Source organism: Nesoenas mayeri (assembly GCF_963082525.1).
Source record: "Nesoenas mayeri genome assembly, chromosome: 7".
Lineage (NCBI taxonomy): Eukaryota > Metazoa > Chordata > Aves > Columbiformes > Columbidae > Nesoenas > Nesoenas mayeri.
The window spans coordinates 40026308-40041732 of record NC_137551.1 but is presented as its reverse complement, the minus strand read 5'-3'; the positions used below and the strand labels follow the sequence as shown (position 1 = coordinate 40041732).

Genomic DNA, 15425 nt, shown 5'->3' with positions numbered 1-15425 from the left:
AACCGCCCAGTACTATTTGATACCCAAACAGCTCATTGAGAAAAGCGTTCGGTATGTCCCTTTTCACCTCAGCGAAACACGCGACGCTGGCTCTTTACAGCGCTGACCTATATGCACATGTACTATTGCAAGAGAGCTGATCTGTTTCAAATTTTATTAGCAATCTTTTCAGAGATAAAGCGGACTAGCATTAAAAAGTACAGCAAACTGATATGATAATCAGCCCACAAAAATGCCAGCAAGAGTGTTATATTACTTTATATTATCTTCAGCTGAGATAAGAAGGTACATTAAACACAAGGATGTGCACATCACTCTTCCTGAGCAAAGACAAGCAGTGTTTTGTACACCTATTCGGGGTGGCGCCTGTCGATAGCAGGAAAAGGCATACGTGACAATCGGTAAAACGTGTTCCCAGGCAGCCAAGATACAGTCCTGCAAGCAGAGATTTAACAGAGACGTTCCTAAGTCTAGATTTAATGTCCCGTGCAAATATTCGTTCTTGCCAAATTTGTTTTCCCCTGGACCCCTACAGAGAAAATAAAGATCTGCAGACTTTTGTTCATAAACACAAACCTGCTCATAACGAGTCAATGATAATCACCCACATTAAACCAGTAACTGTTCTGATGGACATAAACGACCTTATTCCAGAACCGTGGCGGGTGCTGAGCCTGACGTCCCCGTGCATTAGCGAGTTACAAGACGAGAAGCTCGCTCTCTGCACTGCTATGGCCGTCGCTCTAAGTGCCGCTTTCTGTTCTGACAAGCGTGCCATCCCAACAGCACCCGCACGACGGCCGCGTGTTTGCCGCGTTCATTAATCATGTCCCATCGCACAGCTGCGCTGATACCATTGTATGAGCGCGGAGCCTCCCAAAGAAATGAGATTGTGTCCCTCTTTCTCCTCTGTCACCTCATAAATCATTCCTGAAATGTGCAATTAGCAGCTACTTGTACACATTAATTATCTGTGTGAAAAGCAGCTACCTGAGCACCTGCCCGGCTGCAGCGGCCTCTGCCAGGCCCTGCCGCAGCCGCAGCTGCGCTCCGACCTGCTGTGCGCCGGGATGGGGCGGGGTGGGGTGGGGATGGGGTGCGATGGGGATGGGAACGGGGATGAGGATGGGATGGGAACGGGGATGAGGATGGACGGGGATGAGGATGGGGATGGGGGTGGGGATGGGAACGGGGATGAGGATGGGGATGGGGATGAGGATGGATGGGGATGGGAACGGGCACGAGGATGGGATGGGGGCAGGGACGGGGCTGCCACGTAACGGGCAGCGTTCCCTGCTCCGGTGCGGCTGACACCAGCTCGGGGATGGGATGTTGGATTTTGCAATACAAATAACTGCAGGTACTTCGTACACGTTTTACCATCTGATCAAAGCCTGAGTACCCACAATGTTTGGACAAATATTCATAAACATCTGTGTGCAGAGTTATGGTATGGATCTAATAATACGCTCAATCCCAAAAATGTTGGGATGGTTCAGCCGTTATTCTCACTGAAATAATCTCAACATATGTCAGGAAAAAATGGTTCATCATTCATGTTTCCAGAGTGTGATCCTGTATTTAAGTATGTATAGCCACAACACGTACATACGGACTGGCTCCGAAAACAAATGCTGCTGTCCCTTTCTTGCTGCAAGTGTCTCCACCGTAAGCACACGACCTGCCCGAGGTGAATCTAGTACAGGAAAATCATCTGCCATCCCCAGTTAAACCTTCTCTTCGAAATGTGCTTCTATTAATACAGTGCAAATACATTTTTCCTACTGTTGCCAAGTAAACAGATCAGAGCAGGAAAGTGGAAGCATCAGGAGGAAAGAGGGTTATTTCTGAAGTGTGAAACTGCAAGGACTGAATAAAGGAACAATGCTCTACAGAACACAATGGTATAAATTACTCATGGGCATTCCAAGGGCGAGGATGTTAAATAGATGCATTGTCCTCTCACACCAATTCACACTTTCAAAATGTTACACATTCAGATTGTTCTTGCTGTGATGATATTTGCAAACTAAAGGCAGGCCGGGGCCTAGAGGACTAAGCGTTCAGACGCGCATGGCTGCCCAAAGCAGTCTCTGGTGCGTGCTTGCTGCAGCTGCGTGCCCAGTTGTGCCGGTGCTGTGCGGTGAGCTGCGCACGCGGGGCACGGAGGAGGGACAGAGGACAGGCAGGAGAACAAGGGCGCAGCGTGCGCTCGCTCTAGCCGCTCCTCACGGCCCGGGTGCGGGGACGTCTTTAACCCGAAACGACAGAGCCAAAACTCACGACGACCCAGCTGGACCTCAAAGGCCAACTAGGTGCCTAGAAGAAATATTCAGGGAATGCTTCTTACAGACAATTTAGCGTCACGTATGAAACAGTTCAATATTTTCACTGGATTATTTGCACAAACTTTTATTTCTTGTTGTATTTTAAATAATTATTTTATTTCAACAAATTATTTATATTTTCCTAGATATTAAGTGGTTGTGTTACAGCATCTGAACCTTCTGTTCAAATGTACAGGGCACCGGCAGCTCCTCGGCACCGCGTCCCTGTGTCTGCTGTACAGGGTACAGGGCGCCGGCAGCTCCTCGGCACCACCGCGAGGGCATGAACACCAGCGTAGGCCAGATGATACTGAGGAGCAGCCAGGAGCTCACAGGCTAATGTCTTTACTCTAAAAGTATATATCCTTGTATTTAAAAAAACCCACCTTGAACTTACTCTATTCATGACAACTTTCATCAGAAACTTCCCACTTATTTCCACATTGTACACTAAACAGCATTGTGAACAAGGTCATCCCTGTAACAGTAAACATGAGTATATCTGCCACTCTAAATGCCTTAAAAATGACAAAGAAATTAAGTTCAAGGCCTAAAAATCAATATATTGTTCCATGTAATTTACTCATTATAAGATCATCCTTAAGAACCAAATCTTTAAGGTGTTACATGACGTGCTGGGGTAATTTGAACAATTACACGGAGATTTTAAAATGCTGTGGCTGGAAGTTAATTCCAGAACTATATGTCATAGGCAGTTCACCAATGCATTTATACCCAAATGATAGCAAGGACGATGCAGTGCATGTGCTTATCTGCTGTAACCACTGAGCTGCTGATACTACGTCAAGATATTTGCTTTACAACGTCCAGTGAGTAGCCCCACATGAACGTTTGCTTAACGTCTCCCAGACGAGGACAGTGCCCACTCGCACGAGTCACACGGCCACAGGCGGCCTGCAGCCCACCAGGCACAGCCACCCGCCGGGGAGCCATAGCCCACCAGGCACAGCCACCCGCCGGGGAGCACAGCCCACCAGGCACAGCCACCCGCTGGGGAGCCCATAGCCCACCAGGCACAGCCACCCGCCGGGGAGCACAGCCCACCAGGCACAGCCACCCGCCGGGGAGCACAGCCCACCAGGCACAGCCACCCGCCGGGGAGCCCATAGCCCACCAGGCACAGCCACCCGCCGGGGAGCACAGCCCACCAGGCACAGCCACCCGCTGGGGAGCCCATAGCCCACCAGGCACAGCCACCCGCTGGGGAGCCCATAGCCCACCACGCACAGCCACCCGCTGGGGAGCCCATAGCCCACCAGGCACAGCCACCCGCCGGGGAGCACAGCCCACCAGGCACAGCCACCCACCGGGGAGCCATAGCCCACCAGGCACAGCCACCCGCCGGGGAGCCCATAGCCCACCAGGCACAGCCACCCGCCGGGGAGCCCATAGCCCACCAGGCACAGCCACCCGCCAGGGAGCCCATAGCCCACCAGGCACAGCCACCTGCCGGGGAGCACAGCCCACCAGGCACAGCCACCCGCCGGGGAGCCCATAGCCCACCAGGCACAGCCACCCACCGGGGCGCACAGCCCACCAGGCACAGCCACCCGCCGGGGAGCACAGCCCACCAGGCACAGCCACCCGCCGGGGAGCCCATAGCCCACCAGGCACAGCCACCCGCCGGGGAGCACAGCCCACCAGGCACAGCCACCCGCCGGGGAGCCATAGCCCACCAGGCACAGCCACCCGCCGGGGAGCCCATAGCCCACCAGGCACAGCCACCCGCCGGGGTGCACAGCCCACCAGGCACAGCCACCCGCCGGGGTGCACAGCCCACCAGGCACAGCCACCCGCCGGGGAGCCCATAGCCCACCAGGCACAGCCACCCGCCGGGGAGCCCATAGCCCACCAGGCACAGCCACCCGCCGGGGAGCCCATAGCCCACCAGGCACAGCCACCCGCCGGGGAGCCCATAGCCCACCAGGCACAGCCACCCGCCGGGGTGCACAGCCCACCAGGCACAGCCACCCGCCAGGGAGCACAGCCCACCAGGCACAGCCACCCGCCGGGGTGCACAGCCCACCAGGCACAGCCACCCACCGGGGCGCGCAGCCGAGCGGCACGGCGAGCGCGCTGCACCCGGCCTGGCGCTGCGGGAAGAATCACGGGGCACACCATTCTTTTTAAAAACAGGTTAAATTTGTTGCTAGGATTTTGTAGTCTGAAGTTACTTATTTCTGTTTAGCAGACTTCATGAGCCACACGCTTCCATCGGCTTGTCTACTCGAGCTCCTATTGACCTGAGCGGGAACTGGCTTGATGTTGGTGCAGTTCTCTATTGAGAACTAAAGAATGATTGCATTTGCACTGAAGGGTATTCCCTATTTAATTTGAGAAGAATTAAAAGCATACAGGGCTGTTGCCTGTATCAGCTGCAGTGCCCATCGCCTCCCAAGAGAATTTCAAAACTCTTGCTTTTCCAGGCAGTGCTGTTGCCTATAAAAGCTGCTGAGGAGAGTTCCGATCTTCCTCCCTTTTCGTGTCAGCACTACAGCGTCCGAGGGCATTTACGCACAAGAGTGAGAAGGCAATGCGTGGTGCCCGGGCGCGTGGTTCTGCGCAGGCTCTGTCTGCAGGACCCGGCGCCGCTCAGTGAGCAGAAACCGCGTGGGCTGGACGACGGTCTCGGTACCGCATGGGCTGGACGATGGTCTCGGCACTGTATGGGCTGGATGATGGTCTCAGTACCGCGCAGGCTGAACAATGGTCTCATTATCATATGGGCTGGATGATGGCCTCGGTATCATATGGGCTGGACGATGGTCTCGGTACCGCACAGGTTGAACGATGGCCTCGGTACTGCACAGGCTGGACGATGGTCTCGGTATCATATGGGCTGGACGATGGTCTCGGTACCGCACAGGTTGAACGATGGTCTCGGTATCATATGGGCTGGACGATGGTCTCGGTATCATATGGGCTGGACGATGGTCTCAGTACCGCACAGGTTGAACGATGGTCTCGGTATCATATGGGCTGGACGATGGCCTCGGTATCATATGGGCTGGACGATGGTCTCGGTATCATATGGGCTGGACAATGGCCTTGGTATCATATGGGCTGGACAATGGTCTCGGTATCATATGGGCTGGACGATGGCCTCAGTACCGCGTGGTCCTTCCCAGGGACTCACCTGGGCTGGGGCATGGGCTGCAGCTCATGGCCCCACAGCTCATGGTCCGCATGCGCTTCGACCCAATGTAATAATTATCTGGAATACTGTATGTTGTTATTGTGTAGCCTGACAGTAATCAAAGGATTATAACGGACTTTAGCCAGCAGAAGAGCTCCGGGTAATTTCTCTTGCATCAGTTTAAAGCAATGAGATGCTTCTGGAAGGTCAGTGTCCATCGGCCCGCTGCCACGGGCCACCCTGGCTAGAACCACACGTGTGAACCCTTCAGAACAGGGTGACTTAATTCAGTCATTGGAGTAGAACAACGGCAATTACTCATCAAGACCTACAGAGCAAAGTCAGAGCAGCGGTAGATCAGGAGGTGATATTAGCAGCATTTATCACATCCATCTGCAGGGCCCACCAGAGAATTCACAGCTGTGAAAGGGAAATGAAGTTTCAGACCAAAAAGAGGAGATGACCATACAGAAATGACCTTAGAGAATTAAAATGTGAGGACGCTGGGCACTGTGACCTCCTTTGCCAGCCTTGGGTAGTACATGATTTTTTCCAAGAGACTTTGGAAACACAGTAATTTTATCCAGCTTTGCAGTGAAAGAAAAATACTTAGAAACGGCTCCAGCAGCGTCCTGACTTCAGACGACGGTCCGCGGGGATCCACGAAAATGTGGTACACACTCTGCTCTGGCCCTGCTTAAAGCTACTGTTTTCTCTAGCTAAGACTTTGTAAAATGATGCATCTCTGTATCATCCAGTCTTCATTTTCTTTCCCTCATAAAGCCATTTTTAAAAATAATGTTTCACAGAAGAAAAGCCAAAATTATGGAACACAAATGTACCACTTACGCTGCTTTTGTATATTATTATATTTCTGCATATTTCTGAGAACTTGTCTATCCATCCTGAATGGCAGCGTCATCATTGGTGAACTGCTACATAAATCATCAGTGGTGAACTGCTACATAAATCATCAGTGGTGAACAGCTACATAAAGGTGGGTACATGGCACCCAGAGAAACTGCCCCAGAGACGCTTTTCCCAGCGTTGGAAGGTCCGGCACAGGCAGCACAGGACCCTCGGCACTCAGGTGCCTCAAGTGACGGTTGGTCCTGTAACAACTTTGCGATCACAAACCCTCGCGTTCTGCCAGCGCAGCCTGCGGTCCTTCCAGACTTTTCACACGCTTGGATTCTGCACAGAATCTGGTTTTCCCAGCTGCCCCTGTGGACTCTGACAGCTCAAGTCTGTGGACCTGAGGCTGAAACTCCGTGTGCGGATGAGCTGAAGTGAAACCCCCGGCCGACCCGCAATGCGCCGCGGAGGATCCAGACCCATCCTGGCAGGTTCTTGGCACTGAAAACCAGATCAGAATGCTGTTGTATTGCTCAGGTAATTAGCTCTCAAAAAGGAGACTGAACTTAAGTATGTGTGAAGAATAAACCAGTTAGTTAAGAAGTGCAAAGCCCTGAAGCCAGCTGGGTCTCAGCTCTGGCTCCGGCAGCACAAGCGCCTCTCACGCAGGCCGGCTCCTTGACAAAGAAGCGCTGCTCCGCGCCAAAGCGCCGCTCCGCACCGTGTCCCTCCTGCTCCGCGCCAAAGCGCTGCTCCGCACCGCGTCCCTCCTGCTCCGCACCAAAGCGCTGCTCCGCACCGCGTCCCTCCTGCTCCACACCAAAGTGCCGCTCCGCGCCAAAGCGCTGCTCCGCACCGCGTCCCTCCTGCTCCGCACCAAAGCGCTGCTCCGCACCGCGTCCCTCCTGCTCCGCACCAAAGCGCTGCTCCGCACCGCGTCCCTCCTGCTCCACACCAAAGTGCCGCTCCGCACCAAAGCGCTGCTCCGCACCAAAGTGCTGCTTCACACCGCGTCCCTCCTGCTCCACACCAAAGCGCCGCTCCGCGCCAAAGAGCTGCTCCGCACCTCATCCTCCTGCTCCACAGCTCCTGAAGAGCCCGAAGCGTCTGAAATGCCGCACACGGCCACATTTCCCCCCAGCCTACGGCTCCCAGCAGCCCGCGCTCCAGCCCCATTTCTCCACCAACGTTATTTGCTCACCAATACATCAATACGACGTGAAAGCAAAGGGGACCGACTGGCAAGGGCCAGGTCTCCGCGAGCTTACCGGCCCGTCTTACTGCTTTCCAGGGGTAAAACGTGCATTTTGTCGTTAACTCTCCTGGGATTCCTGTGCTTGCCTTGATTTAGAAAATGGACTCTGCACAACCGCAGTCACGCAGATCTCCCTTTTCAAAAGTTTACGGGAACAGATGCTTTAACATCATTGTAATTAATTCATAAACTCTGCACAACAGCTTGTAATATAACTCATTCAAAATGGCAAGAACGACTGAGTGGATGCTAACATTAAAACTAAGAGATTTTAATTAGGAATATTCTGCTTGAAAACGTGGCAGATCCAGTGGATTCATAAAATCACAGAGTCCCAGGTTGGAAGGGACCTCGAGGATCACCTGGTCCAACCTTTCCTGGCAAAGCTCAGACTAGGCAAGCTGGCCCAGCACCTGTCCAGCTGCACCTGAAGCGCGCAGTGCTGGGGCACCCACTGCCCTGTCCCGTCATTGCAGCGCACGTGTCTGTCACCGTGAAACCCAACACGGACCTGCACCGCTCGGGAGTTAAAACCAGCACGCATTGTCCTGCCAGAGTGTCGGCCTGTGAGTTGAAATCTGATAAAAGCATTACAATACGTGGAATACAGTTTTAGTACAACTAACACAGTGATAAAACACGGACCTTTCTTGAAGAAAGACTACGGTGCACGTTTCTTACTTGGGCAGACCCCCCCAGCCAGGCCCGCGGGGCACACCGGGCTGACCCGAGCGCTCCGGGGAGCCGCGGGACCCAGAGGCCCCCGAACGCCGGGTCCCGCTGCGGGGGCTCTGGGGAGCGCTCCTGTGTCCCCCCGCAAACGGCGTACCCTGGAACTCCCAACGCCTAAGCCTGGAGGCGTTTCTTTACCAGGGAGATTCAAATTCCCACCCTGCTCCTCCGGATCCGCCAGGGCGCCCGGGAAGGGCTGCGAGCACAGACGTTGGACCGGCTCTTTGGACTGCACCTGAACAGGACACACAGCACAGTACACCTGAAACAGCCCTGAGACATACAACAGCTGCGTAGAACAGGACAGGGACGAATTTGTAACTTTGTGACATGGGCAAATTTACACCAGAACAATCCATTTATTTGGATCGTGAAGCTGGCAGCAGATAGCTAACCCGGCACAGCCGGATTGATTCCTGCTTGTAATCTGCCTTTACATCTATGTTTGCTACTGAGAACAATTTATTGATAATATTTCCTATTTCTGTCGTTTTGCAGTTTATCCAGTGGCATATCAACTCACCACTAACTTAAGCAACTGCAATTCCAAGCACAAGAATACTGGGTTTGAGTGAAGGAACAGAGCACAAAGCCATTTTCCCACTAGCGCGTGATGAAATCCAGGCGTCTCGGATGCCCACGCTGAACAGGAGAGGCAGCTTAGGATGCACAGGGTTTCCTTACGGCCAGTCCCGGATAACAATGGTCCCGAGCAATCAATTTCCTTCCCTATCCTAATTTGCCCTTATACATCATATTCAAGATTTTATCTGGACAGGCGCTGGTTGGCTCAGTGGATAAACCTCTGCCTTTTCACCTCTGGGATCACGGTTCAAGTCAAACCCTGATGAAATGCACTTGATCGTCCTAATCTAGTTCCTAGTGGACAGTATTCCCATTATCTTTAAAAGGGTCAGAGCCAAGGCCATTGGGAAGAGTGCATTGTGCTATATCTTGTCTCTTGATTAATACATTTTCAGTGATGCCAGATCCTTAACCTTCATGAGCGCACACATTCTCACAAAAAGCTTAATAAAGGTCCCTCATGGACTAAACCTTTCTTCTCAATTTGCATGTCATTTCAGGACTTCCTGGGAATATAAAAAAACCCACAAATAAATTACTCATCATTTAAAAATATGTTTGCCTGAACTGTTTGTAATAACACCTCTGAGTTAATTAGCACGATAACGGGCCACTTTAAATCATTACTTGGCATAGAAGAATAAGGCCTTTATAACTCGATCCATTTTTATAGCGCATTATAATTTCCTTCTCTGAGCACGTCAGCTGAGGCTGAACAGACGCCGCACGGAGGATGCGCCCTGCTCGGAACGCGGAGCCCGCGCGAGAACGCGCTCTCCGTGACCGTCACCGGCGGCTCTGAGCACGAGGGGCGGGCAGGGGGCACCCACCGCCGCGCCAGGCTCTTTGCTTGTTTTTTTCCATTATAAACACAATTCAAGTAAGAAATGGAAGCACTTCAGTTTAATGAATAGCTGGGCTGGAGATCTTGGGCTTTTCCGCTAGAGCACCTCCAGCCTGCTTCGGAACGAACGCTGTGACCGCGCAGCGCGCGGGGCTGCACGGGCACCGCGGAACGGGCGACCGCGGCAGCCACGGCTCTGGGATGGGCCACCGGCTCCACCGGCCGCAGCCGCCTGCACACAGCACGGTTTAGCAGGGACGACATCAGGTCCCACTCTTAGGACAACTAAGTCATTGATTACTCTCACTACACAGCCGCGGCCAAAACCTGCCGGACAGTACACTCCTTTCTATCTGGACCGACTCTTAATGCGGTTCATGTGAAAGACAGGAACGTATGCACCACTTCTCATTTCTGATTGTCGTTCAAGTTTATAAAATGATTCCTAATGATTAAATCCTTCCTCTGTAGTCATTACGAGGTTTTACATTCATACTATGTATTTATTTAACTGACTACCAAAGCAGCAGCATGTAGCTTGTGGTTCTTCCGTACAAATCAATACGTTGTTATAATTTTTTTCAGGAAGCTCTCATCCTGGCTGGCTTTTCCTTTGTCACGCTTTCCTAACGCAAGCTCCCCGAGTCGACCCCGCAGCCGGGCCGTCCCAGCGCCGCCGCTCCGACGGGCAGCGGGGAGCAGGAATCGCACAGCGAGAGTTTGCCTTAGTGCTGCAGCTGCTTTCAAGCAGGGTTCCTCTTTTTGTGTCACTGCACAGCTGGGAACATCTGGCGTCCCCTTCTGAAACAGAAGGATGCGGAGCGGCCGCTGCACTTTGAGGTAATAAATGCAGGTAAATTGCTAAGATCGCTTTGGAATGAGCTACAGATTAGTTCGGAAAAATGAGACCTGACAGATTGCTGTATGCATTTCAAACTGAATTTCTGTTCAACAGATAATTTGTATCTAGATCAGATTTTTCATTAAAAAATACTCATTTTTAGAAATATATTTTAAGATTCTTTTTGTTGATTACAAGGTAAAGAAGAAGGAATAACTGTGTATGGACAATGATAAAGCAGCTTGTGGATAATAAATATTTGCCAGGTTTGTCACCTCTGTACACATTCCAATGTTGCTGAGGAGACACCACACTGATAAAAAAAAATACCCTTAGAAAAAATCAATGGATTTTGAGCTAAAGCAGCTGCTAAACACACAGAAAACATCTTTATCCAGCAGGCACCGCGCTGTGAAAATTCCCAAGCCTTGCGCTGGTGCAGCTAAGGAAAATTTAATCTTCCCAAATACTCATCAGGGCACTCCATCCTGCAGACCTGACAGCCCCACTTATAATTAATTATACAATTTCGATGGGAATATCGACTAAACAAAGCTATAAATCATAGAAAAAGTCAATAGGCATGGACACATTCAATCATGTCCCGACCAATGATTACTACTCTTAAAATACAATAATTATTTTCAGGAGCCAGCTTGAATTAAATTTCTGTCAGGCTGGTACAAGACCGGCGGTTGATGAAGGATGCGATGGATTTTTTGGGTTGAATTTGGCACAGAGACATTTATCCTCTTAGATAGGTAGTTTGTTTTTAGTGATCATGGTGCTGTGTGTTTAACTAGACCATGAAGATTAGATTATCTCCAATGGCTCATTATATCGTTTATCTTTTCCTTCCATGTTTGATCTGGAAGATTTCCCACTTCTTGATGCATGAATGAAATGACCGCTGATTGCAAAACGGAATGAGCTCCAGCGGGCTCTGCCCGCGCCGTCGCACCGCACGGGCACGTGTGCGAGGGTACCGGCAGTAATCCGGAACAGCGCCAGGATGCGGTGAACAGCAGCGCCGAGAACAGCTGCGTACCGGGAAAACAGAGACGACTAACGCTTGTGTCGTTTCAGACAAAGCAGTTTGTAACAGTCACACATGTAGAGGAGAACATGGGGCAGGAATGGGATCAATATGGAAACAGGAATTGGGATTAGTGTTATTACTTTGAATTAAATGGCCCCCAAACTGCAAAACATCAGTGAAAGAAACATTATGTATATCCCAAGGATGTACTCAGCTTGTAAATTAGAAACCAGCCAAACAACAAACCTCAAACCAATTTATCTCACAGTAACTGTGTTTCTACGATAGGTTCCTCCGCAGGTGTTACCCGTGACAAGCACAGCGAAAGGCGCTGTGAGAAGGGACAGCAGTCCCACCGGGAGGACAGCAGCAGATGCTGGAAGGAGAAACGATCTTCACCGTCCTTGTGAGCCTGACTGATCGGACCCGTCCGACCTCCAGAAACGAGGGACACCTCCGACTCTCTCATGGAACGGACCTCGAGGTGTGAGTCAACTGAAAAGGGCTTGGGCTGCCCTCCCTGCCCTGATCAAACACCCGCTCCCTACGGACAGCAGGGAGAGAGGAGCCCAGGGACCAGCACCGACTCGGGGACCAGCACCGACCTGGGGATGAGCACTGACCTGGGGATGAGCACCGACCCTGGGACAGGCACCGACCCGGGGACCAGCACCGACCCGGGGACCAGCACCAACCCGGGGACAGGCACCGACCCGGGGACCAGCACCGACCCGGGGACCAGCACCGACCCTGGGACAGGCACCGACCCGGGGACCAGCACTGACCCTGGGACCAGCACCGACCCTGGGACAGGCACTGACCTGGGGATGAGCACCGACCTGGGGATGAGCACCGACCCTGGGACCGGCACCGACCTGGGGATGAGCACCGACCTGGGGATGAGCACCGACCCGGGGATGAGCACCGACCCGGGGACCAGCACCAACCCTGGGACCGGCACCGACCCTGGGACCAGCACTGACCCTGGGACAGGCACTGACCCTGGGACCGGCACCAACCCAGGCACGGCCCTGCAAACACAGCGACACCGTGGAGCTGCACAGCAGGACAGCCGCACCACGGGACAGCCGCACCGCGGGACAGCCGCACCGCGGGACAGCCGCACCGCGGGACAGCCGCACCACGGGACACTTGCACTGTGGGACAGCCGCACCACGGGACAGCCGCACAGCGGAACACCTGCACTGTGGGACAGCCGCACCATGGGACAGCTGCACCATGGGACACTTGCACTGTGGGACACTTGCACTGTGGGACAGCCGCACCGCGGGACAGCCGCACACCCAGGCAAACCAAGAGCTGGGCACCAGGGCAGGCATGGAGGAATTCTCCAAAAACCTGACACACACAACGTGAATCCCGTGTCTTCTTTTGGGTATGAGGAAGGAAGGTAAAACTCAGTCACCCTGAGGAAAAGACCCTGGCTCACCGGTCAGCCGGCACATGCAGTTTCGGCAGAACATGCTGGGTTTTCTTTGCCTCGTGTAGCTGTTCGCGGAGCTCAGCACCCTCAGCACCCTCAGCACCGTCGCGGTCAGCGCGCACCGGCCAGCTCTGACAGCTCAGCCCATCGTGGGGTTGGGCCCGTCCCACGGGCAGAGGCTCCGGCCACTCAAACCCGCAACGCGGCTCCCACATGCAATACACATATTCCTGATTTTTACCTGTGTGTAACTGCTCTTTTTTATTTCCTTTGGTTTTTTTGAATGCTTTGTGTTTTTTCTATAGATGGAAAGCTCCTAGGAACCTCAGATGAACACGAGAAAGCTCCAGTGATACAGAGGTTTTCCAAAATGAAGTGGCTACATTTTGAAATAAAATCACCTTAAGATACAAAGGCATTCTCCACAGAAAAACTGCAGTCCTATCACCAATCAAACATTAGTGGTCCCCGCCTTTTTCCCCACAGGAAGCCCTGTATGGCTGCCCAACAGTGCCTGTCTGCTGCAAGGTCGGAGCGTTCTGTTCTATTCATCAGTGCATTCCTGGTATTCTTTGCACACTCAGAAGACCCAGGTGTTGTCAGAGCAGCTTTGCATTAAGGGTTTTTCCTAAGCTACTGTGGTGCACAATGAAGAGCTAGTAAAAGAAACAGGATGCTTGAAGAAATGCACAGCAGACGACAGAGAAGAAAAGTGAATTGCCACCTATATTTAACTTACATTTTTTTCTATGAAAAAGAAGGTAAACAAATGCCAAAGTTAAGAAACTGTACACAAAATAACCAAGTGAGGAAGAAATTTGGAGCAGTTATTGTGTTAGATCAATTATCTCTTCTCACTTGGTAGACAGGAGGGTTGATAAGGATAAAGGGCTGGCAGAGAAATGCAGTTTGTATATGAGTTTCCAACTTACTCCTTCAAAAGTGTTCAGCAATGAACTTACCGCAGTGCCGTTGTTATCTCTAAATACATCTTGGTTAAAGTAGTCAAAGAGCTTCTTTTCTAATTGCAGCATAACCTGAAAAAAGCAGAGGAGAAAGGTCAGCGCAGCTCGGGACGGCGGCCGCAGCGCCCCGCGGAGACGCCCAGCGCCAGGCTCCGCGCCGCCCCGCGCTCCAGCTCCGCGCCGCCCCGCGCCAGGCTCCGCGCCGCCCCGCGCCCCAGCTCCGCGCCGCCCTGCGCCCCAGCTCCGCGCCGCCCCGCGCCCCAGCTCCGCGCCGCCCCGCGCCCCAGCTCCGCGCCGCCCCGCGCCAGGCTCCGCGCCGCCCCGCGCCAGGCTCCGCGCCGCCCCGCCAGCGCTCACAGAGATCCAATTAACCGAGCATTAGTGCGACAACCTGGATCCCTCCTCTCCCTTTACATTATCAGTTCGAAACAACTATATTCCTGCTTTGTAGAAAAGAAAGTGGACATTCAACAGCACTTCTGTTGACACAGGTACAGAGGGCATTGAGTTGTTTACCTTTCGGTCATTATCAGATTCGCGAAATATTAGCTTGACTACTTCATTTGTGTCAGCTGCCCGGATTGTCTGCATTGTGGCCTTCGCACAGAGTGTCTAATAAAAAACACAAAGGGAGAAAGAGAAACTGCTTTATACAAAATGTAAGGTCACATTTCATTGAACTTTATCAATCTACGTGTCTTCAATGCTCACAAGAAAATATTATTTGCTGAAGGTCAAAATACCAAGCATTGCTAATTTAAGTTACTTTCACTCACAACGGATTTAAAACAATAAACTGAATTACCACTTGGAGAGAACAAGCAATATTAAGAAAGTATCAATCAGATAAGGCAAATACTAATTTAAGTTGCCACCGCGCACACCGGCTCCTTCCCACGTCTCCGCTGTATCACACGCGACTCGTGAACACTCCGACAGCCCTTCCTACCGCCAACGGCCGCTCAGCCCCCGCGGCTGGAGAGCGGTACCGCACCGGCACCGCGGTGCCGCGGGGCAGCTCCTGTTTGCGAACGCTTCTGCCCCGTACATTAATGTGCCAAGTAGAATTTAAAAGTCCAAGCAACACTTTACACCGTTTACTCTAGATAGCAAATTCCCCACGTATCATCCTTTTAAAGAAGAGACATCACATCTCTCAATATTTTGAGAACCGCATGTCTAAAAAGCATTACAGATCAACACTTTATCAGGCGCTGAGGTAGGAATTTCCGAGCAAGTGTCAGGCTTCGATTCACCCACCATCCGCCCGGCTGGGGCGCAGTTTCGATTACAATCAAAGTTAACCTAGAGAATCACACGGAATGGGTTGTTCATTGTTGCATTGTAAGGGGTGAAAACCTGGAGCTTTTAGCAAAGCAGC

The 15425-nt window shown here is 52.2% G+C and overlaps 1 protein-coding gene across 9 annotated transcripts in view; it reads right to left on the bottom strand.

The window, feature by feature from the left end:
• The window catches only part of INPP5A (inositol polyphosphate-5-phosphatase A), a 203736-nt gene that overhangs the window by 25932 nt on the left and 162379 nt on the right, over positions 1-15425 (bottom strand). For all 9 annotated transcript variants that reach the window (XR_013922377.1, XR_013922378.1, XM_080348099.1 and 6 more), the window contains exons 10-11: positions 14561-14656; positions 14042-14116 (exon numbers count right to left, since the gene is read on the bottom strand). Coding sequence is in view for 7 of the 9 variants with exons in the window: in XM_080348099.1 (XP_080204225.1) it covers positions 14042-14116; positions 14561-14656 (171 nt within the window). In the remaining 2 variants the exon portion in view is untranslated. The remainder of the gene's footprint in view (positions 1-14041; positions 14117-14560; positions 14657-15425) is intronic.